General features: G+C 34.6%; 1 protein-coding gene across 1 annotated transcript in view; it reads left to right on the plus strand.

Annotated features, from left to right (window-relative positions):
• Positions 1-15,965, plus strand: part of Pde3a (phosphodiesterase 3A) — a 309,213-nt gene that overhangs the window by 241,690 nt on the left and 51,558 nt on the right. Inside the window, exons 3-5 of the mRNA XM_047549421.1 lie at positions 786-1,043; positions 3,217-3,371; positions 8,158-8,282. Coding sequence (XP_047405377.1) covers positions 786-1,043; positions 3,217-3,371; positions 8,158-8,282 — 538 coding nt within the window. The remainder of the gene's footprint in view (positions 1-785; positions 1,044-3,216; positions 3,372-8,157; positions 8,283-15,965) is intronic.

A 15,965-nucleotide genomic window follows, 5' to 3' on the forward strand; every position in this document is an offset into this window, starting at 1 on the left:
TTAAAGAATGTTCATGTAAAATGATAGGTTCTTCATAAGAGTGGTTGACATGAAGGTTTTTAGAGTTCTCTAAAATTTCTTGCCTACTAAAAACAAGTGTTTCTTTTTTTTTTTTTTTATGTATATTTTTGTTGTAGGTGGACGCAATACCCTTATTTTATGTGGTGCTGAGGATCCAACCCTGGGCCTCAGGCGTGCCAGGCGAGCACGCTCCCACTAAGCCACACCTCCAGCCCTAAAATTAGTGTTATTTAATCTCTTCAACTTTACTCTATCCTTCCCCATGTTCTAGCATTAAAAAATATGCCACAGTTAGGAGAAGGATGTTCTGATGTTCTCTCATACTGTAGGGTGGTTATAGATGCTGATAATATGCTCTATATTTTAGAAAGCTTTCTAGAAAAAAGGATTTTGAGTGTTTTCATGATAAAGAAATGATAAATGTTTGAAGAGATAGTTCTGTTAACCCTTATTTGAACATTATGTGATGTTTACATGTATTGAAATATGATATGGGACCTCATAAATATGTATAATTTTATGTGTAAATTTAAAACATTAAAATAATTAAAATGTAAAAATTTTTAAATGTGCCATGAACACAGGAAGAGTGAAAGCCAGGAAAAATTTTAGCGGAGTTTGTAGTAGAAGTTGATTTGAATTTTATTGTACTGACATTTATATAGTTAGTCTGTTTATTTTCCGTTGGAAAAAACCCAGTTTAACTGTGTGTGCTCCCAGCCTCGGGCCTTTTCTTACTCTGTTCTCTTGGTTTGGTGTCTCAGTCTTCAGGAACCAGTATTACTGTGGATATTGCTGTGATGGGCGAGGCACATGGCCTCATTACTGACCTCCTGGCAGACCCTTCTCTGCCCCCGAATGTGTGCACGTCCCTGAGGGCCGTGAGCAACCTGCTCAGCACACAGCTCACCTTCCATGCCATTCACAAGCCCAGAGTGAATCCTGTCGTTTCCTTCAGTGAAAACTACACCTGCTCTGATTCTGAAGAGAGCCCTGAAAAAGACAAGCTGGCTATTCCCAAGGTAGGTACTGATGACGCATCCTTTAAAAGCTTGAGCTTTTTATCTTAATCATCTCCTCGCTTTCCTTCACAGTCCCTCCAAACCCATCTATAGATTCATATCAGTTACTGCAGGAAGGTGAGTTGATTCTGATGGCAAAAATAATAAAAATTTAAACACAAACACTTCTGTCATAATACATGATAACTTTCTACAAATAGAAAATTGACCTTTTGTGTTACCTTTTTATTTACACTTGTAAGAAATTTTGTTTTGTTTTGTTTTGTTTTTTGATGCTGGGGATAGAAAGCAGAACCTCATGCATGGTAGGCAAGTGCTGTATGACCAAGCTACACTCCCAGCCCCAGGGTTTACTTCTGTGTACCAGGCTGTGTTGCAGGCAATGAGGCTGTTACAGTAAAACACAAACAAAATAACATTAAGAATACAAAAAGAGTCCCTGCTCCATTCTCATGTGAATTCTGTTTAAAATGCACTGCCTTGTAAAACTGGATTTGGCTCTGATATCTTAGACATATTTCAAAGTGCCCTTATGGATTTCTCAAACATGTTTTAAACTTGGACTGGTTTTAGTTATCTGTAGATTATTTAAGGTAAAAAATGTCATACTGATTCATATAGACTCAGGAAATGATACAAATCCTTTTTAAATTATAAGTTGGACCTCCCTTATCTGAAAATCGAATACCTGAAAATGCTCCGAAATCCAAAATGTTGGTGCTCCAAAAATTTTACATACTGGAGCATCAGATTTTCATACTGGTTAGTTGAACTGGTAAAGTCTATGCAAGTATTTCACAATACAAAAAAAAAACTCCAAAATCTGAAACACTTTGGATCCCATGCATTTCTCATAAGGGATGCTCATTCTGTTTAAGATAACCTGTTTTTCAAAAGTAAATAGTACTGGCAAGATCCTGTACCTAGTTCAGACCTTGGTGTATAAATACAAGTTATACTAAAGACAAAATGTCATAGTTTCAGTGGTCTGGGGTACATGGAGCATAATTATTACACAATAGCCAAGTAGCCATGCCCTTGAACTGGTAGCGAGTAGCATCCGTGAGCCTGAAGTGGAGTATCTTGGCCCAGGAATATGATCCTTATAATTTTATCAATTGGATATTTATAGAGTGTCCTTCAAACATCCATTTCTCTGAAAAAGATACACCAAAGCATGATATGAAAGTAAAGAAATGGAGAGAAAGATTAACCGATTCCTTTGATCTCAAAAGAGATTGTGATTAAAAAACTTGGCAGATGAAGGTGTTTAGCTTTTCCTCCTTAATTATCTTCTTGGATACGTATTTACATCTTTAGGACACACTGGACACTATTGAATGTCAGAGCTGTTCTTGAATCCCTATGGGTTACCTACTTCAATTCTCAAAAAAGTTTTGGTTTCTTCAGAAGAGCAGAGAGTATCCTTGTAAACTGTGGCTACACAGATGGTTTATAGGAGGGATTAACCAGAAATGAAAGTGGGTGAGGATCTTTCTATTAAGCCTGTTACTGAAGTTGCATGGAGAACACACCTTCACTTTGGTTTCTAAGATTGAGACCCTCTTGAGAGTGCTAGTACCCATGATGGCAAGCTCAGGCCCTGGCCTCAGTGCCTATGACACCACGTGTCCCACTTGGGATATGTTAGGAGCAGCAATGGCACAGAGAGGGAACAGCGAGTTCCTATCAGGGCTCCTATTGAGAGATCTTGAGATTGGTGGATTTACCTGTATCTCTGATTACTCAATCACATTTGCCACAGAGAAGTGGTACTTTTTTATGAAAGAGTCTATTTTTACACTTAGTTCCCATGATTTGTAAATCAAGATTGTAAAAAATAAATCAACAGAACTTGTGGGTATAAACTGTTGTGTAAAGTGATATTAATTAATCCATGCCCCAAACAAGTGATTTTGTGAACAACTTTTCCCATACTAACTAAAGTATTTCAGGGAATACCACAACATGTTGTTATTTAAAAATTCATTCATTTGGGCCAGAAAGTATTTTATTGAATTTCTGCACATCCCAATTTTATATAGGCAATATTGAACCACTGTGGTTTCATCAATTCAATTCCAATTAAAAATCATTTCCTTCTACTATATTACATGAAAGTTAGTGATACAAGTGTGCTTGGTAAATAAAATCAATATATATTCCTTCCTAGCGCCTGAGAAGAAGTTTGCCCCCTGGTTTGTTGAGACGAGTTTCATCAACTTGGACAACCACCACCTCGGCCACAGGTCTACCCACCTTGGAGCCTGCCCCAGTACGGAGGGACCGTAGTTCCAGCATCAAACCTCATGATGCACCTTTGCCCAGGTTAGTCAATGCTCCTGCTGGTTTCCTGTCTCTTAGAGAATTCACTTAACCAAAAAGAATTGTAACTTACAAGAGAAGAGCAGCCCAACTAATTATAGTTGGCTATAGACCAGTATTGGCAGTGGAAAGATTGTGTAGCTTAAATCCAGAATATCACAGGGATTAATTTCAGATAATTAGGCTTAGATTTTGTTGCGTGACTTTGTGTATAAGAAGAAAGAGTGCCTGAGATGATCCTTGATGTCATGACCTTGAATGGAAAGGGTTGAGTCCAGGAGTGAAAGGTAGGACAGATTTAATCTTTGTTGAAATCCATACAGAGATGCTTGCATCTAAAGCACCTAACCTGCTGGAACTGCTGGTGCACACCTGTAATCTCACCTGCTCAGGAGGCTGAGGAAGGAGGATCACAAGTTTGAGCAAGACCCTTTCTTTAAAAGATATATAAATAAATAAATAAATCTGAGAGTGTCTTTCACCAGTAAAGCTCCCCTGTATTCAGTCCCTGGTAATGCCAAAACAAAACCAAGAAAACTAGGATGACATTTGCAAATGAGAAATAGAATCCTCTAGTCCACCAAACCCCTGTCCTATCCCTATAGGAAAGGCAGAAAGATAGATCACCATTCTAAGAACACAGATCTGTTCAAAAATTTGGTAATTTAAACATTTTTGCATATGTGTATACAGTGTTAGTATTGAACCCAGGGCCTTGTGAATGCTAGGCAAATGCTCTACTGCTGAACTACACCACCAGTATAGTAGTTCAATGTAGAACAACTTTATTTACAATACTAATTCCAGTTTTACAAAGTCAATGTTCAGTTTTTCATCACTGTGATAAAATACCTGAAACAATCAACTTATTAAGTGAAAAGGTTTATTTTGACTCACAATTTCAGAGGTTTCAGACCATGGTCCTGATGCTTTGGGTCCCTTTTGGCACAGTTCATCATGGCAGTACAGGTGGCAGAGAAGACCTGTTCACCTCCTGGTAGCCAGGAAGGAAAAGGAGAAGGGAGCTGGGTCCCCATAGTCCCTTTAATGACACACACCCAGTGAGCTAACTTCTTTCCACCAGGCTGTACCTCCTAAAGTTTCTACCACCTCTCATGGACTGGTGATCAAGACTTTAATACATAGGTCTTTAGGGGAAATTTAAGATTCAAACTGTAACAATGCCTTAAAAGTCAGAAATACTAATGCTAAAGAAAAGATATTATTAAGGACATAGAAAGAATTTCTAAGAAAATATCTACCAAAAGAAGCCCTTTTACAGGAAAGTATTGTGTTTGTTCTTTTCTAATTAGAAAAAAGATAGCATACTTTATATGAATTCAATAATTCTGAGAACATATGCCATATGATTTCAGGATTTTGAAACATATATGTCAGTGATCTAATGAATGAAAAATAGCCACATATGTTGAATTATATGATAGCAATATCAATAGTAACTTTTTTCTTATCTTAGTCTCTAATATAAATAAAATACCATGCTGACATTGGCAGAGAAATTGAAACCTTCCACGTAATAAGAATTAAAAAGCCTGCTGACTTTTCTTGCTTTCTTGATAAACGATGTTTAATTGGTTTCTTTTGTATAAATGTTTGTGGTCTAGTAAACCAATAGAATCAGAAACAAACTCAAACAATTCTTTCATATATCTGTGTAATTTCACTATGTATTCTTACCTGGAATTTTGTAAACTTACAAATGCCATGATGGGAGAAAGTTACACACCCTGCTGGGACCATTTGTTAAAGGTTGAAATGAGAACTCATTGCTAATATTTTTCTCTAAAACGTTGGCCAATTTCAGTTTCTATAGCAGCATATATTAAAAAAAATGATAGGGCCAAGTATTACAATTAAATATTGCTTAATAAAATAGATTATGTCCTCAGCATATCTCATTACTTACGTTACCAATTCACTTTAGTAAGTCTTCTACGAGAGTGTAGTTCATTTCCATAGAATGACATGCCTTCTCAAATGTCTTCTTTCCTTCTGTTATTCTTTGTTACTTCTTGTCAAATCTCATTTCCCCCATTCTTTTCTTCAAGTCAATTATATGAAACTGGGACCTGAAATTGAAATCATCACAAGGAAGAGGGTTCCAAGAAAAGTTATGAGCTTAACTCCCAAAGATCCTATCATTCTACCTTATAAAATAAATATACAGACTCAAATATTTGCAAAAGAGATAAGAAGTAACATATCCCACTCAATCTCTTTCACCTAAAAATATTTATAGATGTCTTCTTGGGTATACTTTTTCCCACTCTCTAAACTACTAACTCTAAATTTCACTTTCCTGTAAAAACTCCTCATTTAAAATTTAATGATACAACTTTTTTCACCATTATGAACATTATGAAATTGATTTTGAAAAGGATTTAACCCTTTAAGGGAAAAATCACATGTAAGTAAATAGCCATAGTACCACCTTTAAATATGACTGGTTTCAGTCATTAGTTAAAAGACAAAATTAAAACTCTCTTCACCTAGGAAAACTGTTGCCCAAACTGCTGATTAATTTCAAAACCGATTTGAGTTTTAGCCCTGATGTTTCTTCCCTTTGAGCTTTTATTTCTTTCTTTCCCCCTCTGACCTTTTGGTGGAACTCTTTGAGAACTTTAATAATCCAAAAAAAAAAGAGAATGAGAAGTAAAAATTAAAAACAGTTCACAACTTACATGCCTCTAGGTATGCAGCTGGATAAGTTCCTCCTGAGAAATTCTAGACATAACCTGGTAGAAAGGACACTGGGCTGAGAGTCAGAAGGATCTGGACCACATGCACATTGTGTTCCAAGAGACCATGAGCCTGTCTGAGCCTCCGTCCCCTCTGGGAGGAATCATTATAGGAGGAGAGCTGTGGTACAATTGCAGAGACAGACTAGATGGAGAAATACAAGTAGGTGGTTTAAAACATAGACTGAGAAGTAGAAAATGTTGACATAAACCATGTTCTAAATTATTCCAAGTTGACCTTGAAACTGGCATCTGCCAATTTGTGTCTCAGGGAAAAAAGGAGCTATTAACTCAATAAGATTTTTAATAGATCGCGAATAGATAAGATTGCGATTGTTAGAACTGAAGGTATAAAAATCTACTTTTGTGAAAGAGAGTTGAGATCTTCCATAATAGGCACGTAGAGGATTTTCCTCTGCTGTGTTAGCATGAGAAAACCAAGTAAAGGTTTCCCTAAGCTGTTTCAGCTCCAGAATTCACATTTTTCTTTAATCATGAGATCTAAACTAGAATCAAGACATGAGGGTCAATGACAAGCTGAAAACTCTTGTGCAGAAGAACACAAAGAAATGTATGAAACTGCCTGTAAACTATAATACATTTATATAAACATAGTATATGTAGATTTAATATAATTTAGTAAGATTATAATAAATTTATATATTAAAATGGGATATCATTGACTAGGATTTTATTTATCTTGACTTCATTACATCTCTACACATTAAGGTTACTATACTGTCATACTTTTCAGACTTTTAAAAAGACATAAATGTTTTTGTTTGGAAAAAAAAAACAGAATAATAGTTTTTGAACTAACCTTCATAATACACCATTGAGAGATTAGAAATGATAGAAGGTCTTATCTTTTAAAAGTCCACATAAAAAGAATAATAATTTATTCCTTATTTTATGGACTAAGATATGAAAATTTTTAGCCTACATATACATTACATGAAATTTATTCACAGTAAATCTTATCAGTTAATCAACCCAGCAAAAGAAACTAGCACCATAAGAAACAGTTGGCTAGTTATCTGTCTCACACCCAGGTTTTCTTAGATTTTATTATTCATAAAATTCAAACCATTTGTGAAAGACTTAGGGTGAGATTTCTAAGAAGGACATGAAACAAATATTTTACATGCTTTCTTTAATTGTATTGGATAATTTTCTTATGTTCATTCTGAATTTCAAATATCTCCTTTATGATATTTATGGTCTACCGTTACTAGAAGTAAAGAGAAGAGTTGAAGTACTTGGGTCAGTAGTTGAAGAAAATTTGTCCAACTATAAAAAGAGAAAATGAGATATACTGTAAGTGTCAGTGCATCAGATTGGCCTCAACACAAATTCCAGTTGTCACTAATTATCCAGTTACTGCATCAAGGATACAGATAGTAGCACATACATGCTCATCATTCTTCCCTTTGAGAGACCTGAGACCGTTGGTGTATTGCCTAAATGTCCCTTTTATTCCATATTAGCACATGTTCTAGTTTGAATTTAACATGCAGGATTCTAAGCAAGGCATGCACAATGTTGATTATACAAAGGGAACCACTTTGGCTATGGACCCTTTGAAGTTATACTGCATTAATTATTCAGCTATACAACAATCTCCATATATCCATGACTGCAAAGTTCTCCAATAAACCACCCAGAAAAGACCAGGCATATCCTCCCCACAGGGCCAAACTAAGATCAGCTAAAGATTAGATTGTCAAATTATATTCATGCAAATTAAAGATTTTTACACAGGAACAAATTGACTAGTGTATGAATTGGATAAATACAAAAGTTTTCTCTTTCTTTAAATAGTATGCTTGATGAATGACTGATGTATCTTCTGCAAGAGACATACGCTTAGATAACCTGTTTTGTCATTTGAAAGTAAAGTTATTCTGTCAGTGAGCTTGAGCCTGTACCCAGATTGGCAAGTCTGTCATGAAAATTACGGTTTTGTTCTGGGAAGATTTGCCCAATAGTTGAGTAATTTATTCATTAGTGTTTAAATTCTGTCTTTACAGCTCTATTAATTCTGATTCTTGGAGTAACCCAGTGATGATGACCCTCACCAAAAGCAGATCCTTCACTTCATCCTATGCTGTTTCTGCAGCTAACCATGTAAAGGCTAAAAAGCCAAATCGACCAGGTTAGTAACCTACAAGGAAGTTCATACTCTAAATGTGCTTGGTCATGGAGTGAGCAAGCTTTAAGTATAAAAATATACTGAGAATACACTAAACTCAGATATCTTTGGTTCAACTACTCTGTAAGTTTCAGTAACCCATTAGTTATTTAAATTTCTACTTCATGGGATTATACAGATTCCTGGACATTGGTGTACCAGATTCCCTATCTTGAACTTATTAGCTGAGTAGGAAATCAGCATCCCCACTAAGGATAATCTCTGAGAGCACCACCTTTTAAATGCCAGTTTTATTTTTAGTGTTTGTTAAAAAAAATTGCTTTTCAAGAATATGCCATATATATATATGGATGAGAAATTGCTTCATTTTACTATACCTGAGCTATGATAAGGAATTTAGATAGCACAATTAAGAATGATAAAATTATAGGCAGGAAATGAAATGATTTGGGGAAAGATTATCATTTGGTGGAGTACTGAAGCTTAAACCCACTGGCACTTTACTTCTGATTTCTATCCTCAGTTCTTTTTTATTTGTTATTTTGAGACAGGATCTTGCTAAGTTGCTGAGGTTGGCCTTGAACTTGTGATCCTTCTCCCTTAGCCTTCTGAGTTGAAGAACCAACTCCTATGTTTTTAACGCACTGTAGAAAACTTTCACAAGTTATTTCCTGATTAGTTTCTTAACCTTCTGTTGAGCAGCTCTTTCTTACTAGGATAGTTGACATTCAAATTGTGACTGCCATGGGGACCCCACACTCCCAATTTTTTATGTCCTCATCCTCATGACTGCTAAAAGCTCTGCTGGCTTCCCTCCCTAATTGCTTCATGACTCTGCCTAGATTCTTAGTCTTTCTTTTTTTTTTCCCCCCAAAGTTTATTTTGATTTTACATTTTTTTGGTATTATCATTTTACTAAATGTTCAGGATAAAAATAAAATATTCCGATAATTACAGAAATAGATTCAAAGTGTGAGTAAATATTCTTTTTAGTAAAAGACTGAAATAATTGTATCACATGAAGTCCAGTTCTATCACTGTTAATTTATTCATAGGAATTATTGGCCACATTTGCAAAGACTCCTTTTTTATTATACTTATTAATGCATATTAATTGAGTAGATTAATTAATTTGATGGTGACATTTCCATACATACATACATTGTGTTTTTATCATATCTACCCCTCCCATTAGCACTCTCCCTCACTCTCCGCCCTCTTTCCCTCGGTTCCCTTCCCTTCTCTGTATGGTCCCCGTTCTACTTTAATGTTATTTTTGTTGTTTCCATGTGACAGAAAACATGCAGGACTTGTTCTGATGTGTCCAGCTTATTTTGCTGAACATGATGACGCACTCCAGTTCCATCCACTCTCCAGCAAATGACGTGATTTCATCCTTCTTTATAGCTGAATGATACTTCAGTGCATGTGTATACCATATTTTCCTCATCTGTTCTTCTTTTGATTCCATAATTTGGAATCAACATAATTCCATAATAGAATTCCATAATTCTAGGCTGATTCCATAATTTGGCTATTGTGAATAGTGCTGCAATAAACATGGGCATGCAGTTACCTTGTCAGTACACAGATTTCTTTCCCTTCAGGTATATACCCAGGCGTGGTATAGCTCTATCACATGGTAGTTGTCATTTTAAATTTTTGAGGACTCCTTATACTGTTTTGCACAGTGACTGTTCTAGTTTCCATTCCCACTAACAGTGTATAAAGGTTCCTTTTTCCTTATAGCCTCACCTGTGTTGGTTATTTTTTGTTCTTTTGATGATAGCCATTCTGACTCAAGTGAGATGGAATTTCAATGAAGTATTGATTGGCATTTCCCTGACAACTAAACATGTTAAACATTTCCCCTGTATTTATTGTAGAGTTGTGCTTTTTTTTTTTTAAGTTAGTGCATTTTAATTGTACAGAATAATGGGTTTCATTGTGTATTCATACATGCAAATAGCATACTTGGATCATATCCACCCCCATTATCTCCCTTCCCTCACCCTTCCTGCTGATCTACTTCCTCTCCTGTAGTAGTCTTATTGCTACTTTTGTGTCTTTTTTTTTTTTAACCTCAATTCTATATATGAGGGAAAATAGGCAATATTAATGTTTCTGTTTCTGCCCTTATTTTGCCTAACATTATTATCTTCAGTTCTATCCATTTTCCTACAAATAATGTGACTTTGTTGTTCTTCATAGCTGAATAATACTCCTTTGTGTATGTATACCACATTGTCTTTAGATACTCATCTGTTGATGGGCACCTAGACTGATTCCATAGCTTGGCTATTGTGATTAGTGCTGCAATAAACATGGATTACAGAAATCTCTATCCTATGCTGACTTTAATTCCTTCAGATATATACTGAGGAGTGGTATTGCTGGATCCTATGGTATTTCTATTTTTATTTATTTTTTGAGACCCTTCCCTACTGATTTCCATAATGGGTATAGCAACTTACTCTCCCAACAACAGTGTATGAGGGTTCCTTTTACCCTGCAACTATAATAATAATAATATAATAATTAGGGCAGCCTAATTATTTTTGTTACTTTTGATGATAGCCATTCTGACTGGGATGAGATGGAATCTCAATGTAGTTTTGATTTGTATTTCCCTGATGGATAAAGAAGTTGAACATTTTTTCCTGTATTTCTTAGCCATTGGAACTCCTTTTGAGAAGCATCTATTCAAAACTTGTGCCTATTTTTTGATTGGACCACTTGTAGTTTTGCAGTTAAGCTTTTTTGAGTTCTTTATATATTCTAGATATTAATCCTTTGTCAGATGACTAGCTATCAGGTTTTTTTCCCATTCTGTAGGTTGTCCTTTTACTGTGTTGATTGTTTTCTTTGCTGTTCAGAAGTCTTTAATTTGATAGAATACAATTGTCAATTCTTGATTTTATTTCCTGAGCTATTGGAGTTCTACATAGGAAATCATTGCCTGTTCCAATATCTTGAACTCACCTGTCTTCCCCTTATTTCAAACTTTCAGGTCTTATAGTAAGATCTTTGTTCCATTTTGAGCTAATGTTTGTCCAGGTTGAGAGATAGGGGTCTAGTTTCTGTCTTCTCTGTGGATATCTAGTTTTCCCAGCACCATTTTTTCAAGAGACTTTTTTCTCCATCATTGGTCTTTGGCACCTTTGTTGAGAATTTTATGGTTGTGGATGCATGGGTTAATTTCTAGGTACTTTATTCAGTTCTTTGTTCTGTGTCTGTTCTGTGTCAATACTGTGTGGTTGTTTGGTTTGTTTTTTTAACTGTGGCTCTGTAGTATATTTTAAAATCAAGTATTGTGATGCCAGTAGCATTGCAATATTTGGATTTTTTGTGCTTAAATATGTGAATTTTAGGATTGTTTTTTTCTAGTTCTGCAAAGAGTATCATTGTCATTGGTATTTCAATGGGGATTACACTGAATCTCTAGATACCTTTGGTTAGTTCAGTCATTTTAACAATATTGATTCTCCCAATCCATGAACATGGGAAGGTCTTTCATCTTCTAGCTCAATTTCTTTCTTCAGTGTTTTATAATTTTTCTTATGGAGGTCTTTCATCTCCGTGGTTAGGTTTATTCTTAGCTATTTTATTTTTCTTTTATGAAGCTGTTGTGAACTGAATTTTTCGTTCTGTTTTCTTTCTCAGTGAGATCATTTCTGGAGTACAAAAAATCCTACTCATTTTTGTTGATTTTATGCCCTGCAACTTTGCTGACTATTCATCAGTTCTAAGAGTTTTTTTGTTGATCCTTTAGGGTTTTCTAGATATAGAATCATAACATCTGCAAACAGGTATAATTTGACTTTCTCCTATCCTATTTCTACTCCTTCCTTCCTTCCTTCCTTCCTTCTCTTGTCTTATTGCTGAAGTTTCCAGTAATATTTGAAAAAGTGGTAAGAGTGGGCACCCTTGCCTTATTCCTGATTTTAGAGAAAATGTTTTCAATTTTCCCCATTTAGATTGATGTTAACAATGGGTTTGTCTTGTATAGACTTCATTGTGTTGAGGTATAACTCAACCTAGTTTATTCAGAATTTTTATCATAAAGGATTGTTAGATTTTGTTGAAGGGTTTCCTGCATCTATTGAGATGTTTTTTGTGCTTGATTTTGTTTATGTGGAGTGCTACATTGATTGATTTGCATATGTTGAACCAACCTTGCATCCCTGGGATGAATCCAACTTGATTAACATTGTTTAATTTGATTTGCAAGTATCTTATTTAGGATTTTTGCATGTGTTTTTATTAAGAATATTGTTTTATAATTTTCTTTTTTGTAGTATCTTTATCAGGTTTTGGTGGAAGGGTACTGCTGGCTTCGTACAATGAGTTTAGAAGAATTCCTTCCTATTTTTTATTTTTTGGGATGATTTGAGGAGCATTGATATGAGTTCCTCAAATGTTTGATAGCTGAGAATGGATCCACTCCTGAGCTTTATTTGTTGGAGACTTTTTAATTCTGCTTTAATCTCATCACTTATTATTGAGGTATTTAAGGGTTTTGTTGTTGTTGTTTGTTTGTTTTAATATCCTTTTGGGTTCAGTTTTCCTAGGACATATGTATCTAGAAATTGTTTCATTTCTTCTAGATTTTCCAGTTTATTGACATATAATTTTCCAAAGAATCTCCTAGTGATCTTGGGAATTTCAGTGATATCTATTGTAATACACCCCTTTTTAACCTCTCATTTTACTTATTAGGGTCTTCTCTCTCTTTGTTAGTGTGGCTAAGGGTTTATCAATTTTGATAACCTTTTCCAAGAATCAACCCATTGTTTCACTGATTCTTTGAATTTTTTTTTTTAGTCTCTTTCTTATTTCTTTCCTTCTGCTGATTTTGGGTTTGGTTTGTTCTTGCTTCTTTGACTTTGACTTTGAGATATATCCTTAGGTTATTATCTGAGATCTCTGTTTTCTTTTTCATGTAGTCACTTTCCTCTTGGTACTTCTTTCACTGTATCTCACAAGCTCTCATGTTGTTTCCATTTTCTTTTGAATCTAGGAATGTTTAAAATTTCTCCAATTTCTTCCATGAACCACTGTTCATTCAAAATTGGGTTTTTTATTCTCCATGTATTTTTATATTTTCGTTATTTTTCTTGTTGTGAATTTCTCGTTTCATTCTATGATTATCTGATAAGATGCCAGAAAAATTTTCAAGATTTTTCTATTCGTCATATAAGACTTGTCATATGTGGTCTGATTGGGAAAAGTTCCATGAGCTGACAAAAAGAATGTCCCTTCTGCCACTATTGTTTGGAATATTCTGTAGATGTCTGTTAAGTCTATTTGACCTGTAGTATAATAACTGATGTGTGATTGTTGACTTTTTGTTTAGATAAACTATGAAAGTAAGTTATTGAAGTTACCCACTATTATTATGTTGGGGCCAATCTCTCCCTTTGTGTCCTGTAGCATTTTGTGTGTGTGTGTGTGTGTGTGTGTGTAAGAGAGAGAGAGAGAGAGAGAGAGAGAGAGAGAGAGAGAGAGAGAGAGAGAAATTGGGTGCTCTTATATTCAGTACATATATAGTCTTACAATCTTTATATTTTTTTGATGATTTTTCCATTTAGGAATAGATAGTGTCCTCTTTTTGCTCGTCAGACTGAATTTTGGCTTGAACTCTATTTTGTATGTAAGTGTACCTACTACTGCTTGCTTTCAGATTTCATTTGCTTGAAATGTAATTCTATATCCTTTCACTTTCAGTCTGTGTATGTCTTTGTCAGGGAGGTAAGTTTCTTACAGGCAGAAAATTGTTGGTTCTTAGTTTTTAATCTATTCAGTCAGTCAGAGTCTTTTTATTGGAAACACAAGACCATTTATATTCAGGATTATTATTAAAAGGTATGTTCTAGTTTCTGTCATTTTGTTGTTGTTTTTTTCTGTTGTTTCAAATAATCTCCTTTTTCCCATTTGCCTTAGAAGTTTTATGATTTACTGCATTAATGATATTTCTTTTCTAATTTTCCTTGGCTTATCTACTCTTCTAGTGAGATTTATTCTTTCTCATGTTCTTGTGGTTTTATTATCTTTATCTTTTTTTATGTAGGATTCCCTTAAGTATTTGCAGCAATGTGAGTTTTGTGGTCATAAATTTCTTTATGTTTATCTTGGAAGATGTTTATTTCTTCTTTCATTCTGATGGATAACTGCTGAACATAGTAATCTAGGTTGGCAGCTTTTTGTTTTATTTTTTTTCCAGAGCTTGACATATGTGATTCCATGCCCTCCTGACCTTTAGAGTTTTCTGTTGAGAAATTTTCTATTTTTCTGATGGTTTGCCTGTATGAATGACTTGGAATTTCTCTCTTACACCTTGTAACAGTCTTTCTTTGTTCTGTACTTTTGGCAGTTTAATATGATGTGGAGCGGTAATTTGTTTGAGGTTCTAAATGCCTCTGTTCCTGGATGTCCATTTCTTTATCAGGATTCGGGAATTTTTCTTCTATTGTTTCCTTGAGTATGTTTTCTATGCCTTTAGCTTATAGCCAATCTTCTTTTCCAATTATATATGTTTGCTCTTTTAATGGTGTCCCACTGATCTTTTTGTTCCATTCTTTATTTCTTTTTTTTTTTTATTATTGTCTGTAAGTGTTACTTTATCAGTTTTGTCTTCAAACCCCAAGTTTTTTCTTTCTTCTGATCTAGTTTATCAGTGATCCTTTGAATTGGTGTTTTTATTTGACTTATTGAGCTTTTCATTTCCAAGATTTGTGTTTGGTTATTTTGCACAGTGTTTATTTCTGTATTGAATCACTCTTTCATATACTTCATTTCCTTCCATAGTTCATTGAGCTGTTTCTTTTTTATCATATTTGAAATGATTGATCATTTTGAAATCATTCTTTTACATTCTTTACCTATCATTTCATTGACTTCAGTGTCTTTGGAATCAATTGTTAGAGAGTTAACTTTCAGAGAAGTCATTTTTTCATATTTCTTGTGTTTCTGTGTTGAAATTTGTGCATCTGTTATTAATAGGTTTCAAAATTTTGTATATTATGTAAGAGCCTGTGGGTCCTGTTTTGTTTGTAGGACTTTCAAGAGTGGAGTTCCTCTAGTAGATTAGGTAGGTGTGTTGAGGATAGCACAGTATATGGGGTATACCCTCTGTAGTTACTCCTCTAGTTTTGTCAGAACTGTGCAGTCAGTGTCAAAGACAAATGTGTGTGTGTGTGTGTGTGTGTGTGTGTGTGTGTGTGTGTCTTAACATTGGAGAAAAGATAAGTGACCTTTCAGGAAAGATAGTCAGTCTTAGAGATAACTTGTTGGTAATAGAATCAGAGCACTGTAGAATATTTTCTTCAGCATTCTAAAAGAATAACCAACTTAACCTTGTGTGCCTGGCAAACCTGAGAAATATGAAGACATTCTGAGAAAGTTAAAAAGTTTGCCACCTGTCAAATTTTCACTAAAGAAATTTATGATGGACATATTCTACAATGAAAAATATCAGAGAGAAAGTTTGAAATCTAATAACAAGGGTGATTTGAAATCCATGGGTCAATCCAAACAATCCTTCTGCGCATAAATATTGTTTCCAGACTTGTGAGTAGCTTTTTAAAAAACTCTTAAGGACAGAATTAAAATACAGGACAAAAATAACATGTAATTCAAGGATGAAATGTGAATTTCAGTGTTCTGTGTTCTTGTGTAGAATAGGAA

The sequence above is a fragment of the Sciurus carolinensis genome, chromosome 4, assembly GCF_902686445.1.
Source record: "Sciurus carolinensis chromosome 4, mSciCar1.2, whole genome shotgun sequence".
Lineage (NCBI taxonomy): Eukaryota > Metazoa > Chordata > Mammalia > Rodentia > Sciuridae > Sciurus > Sciurus carolinensis.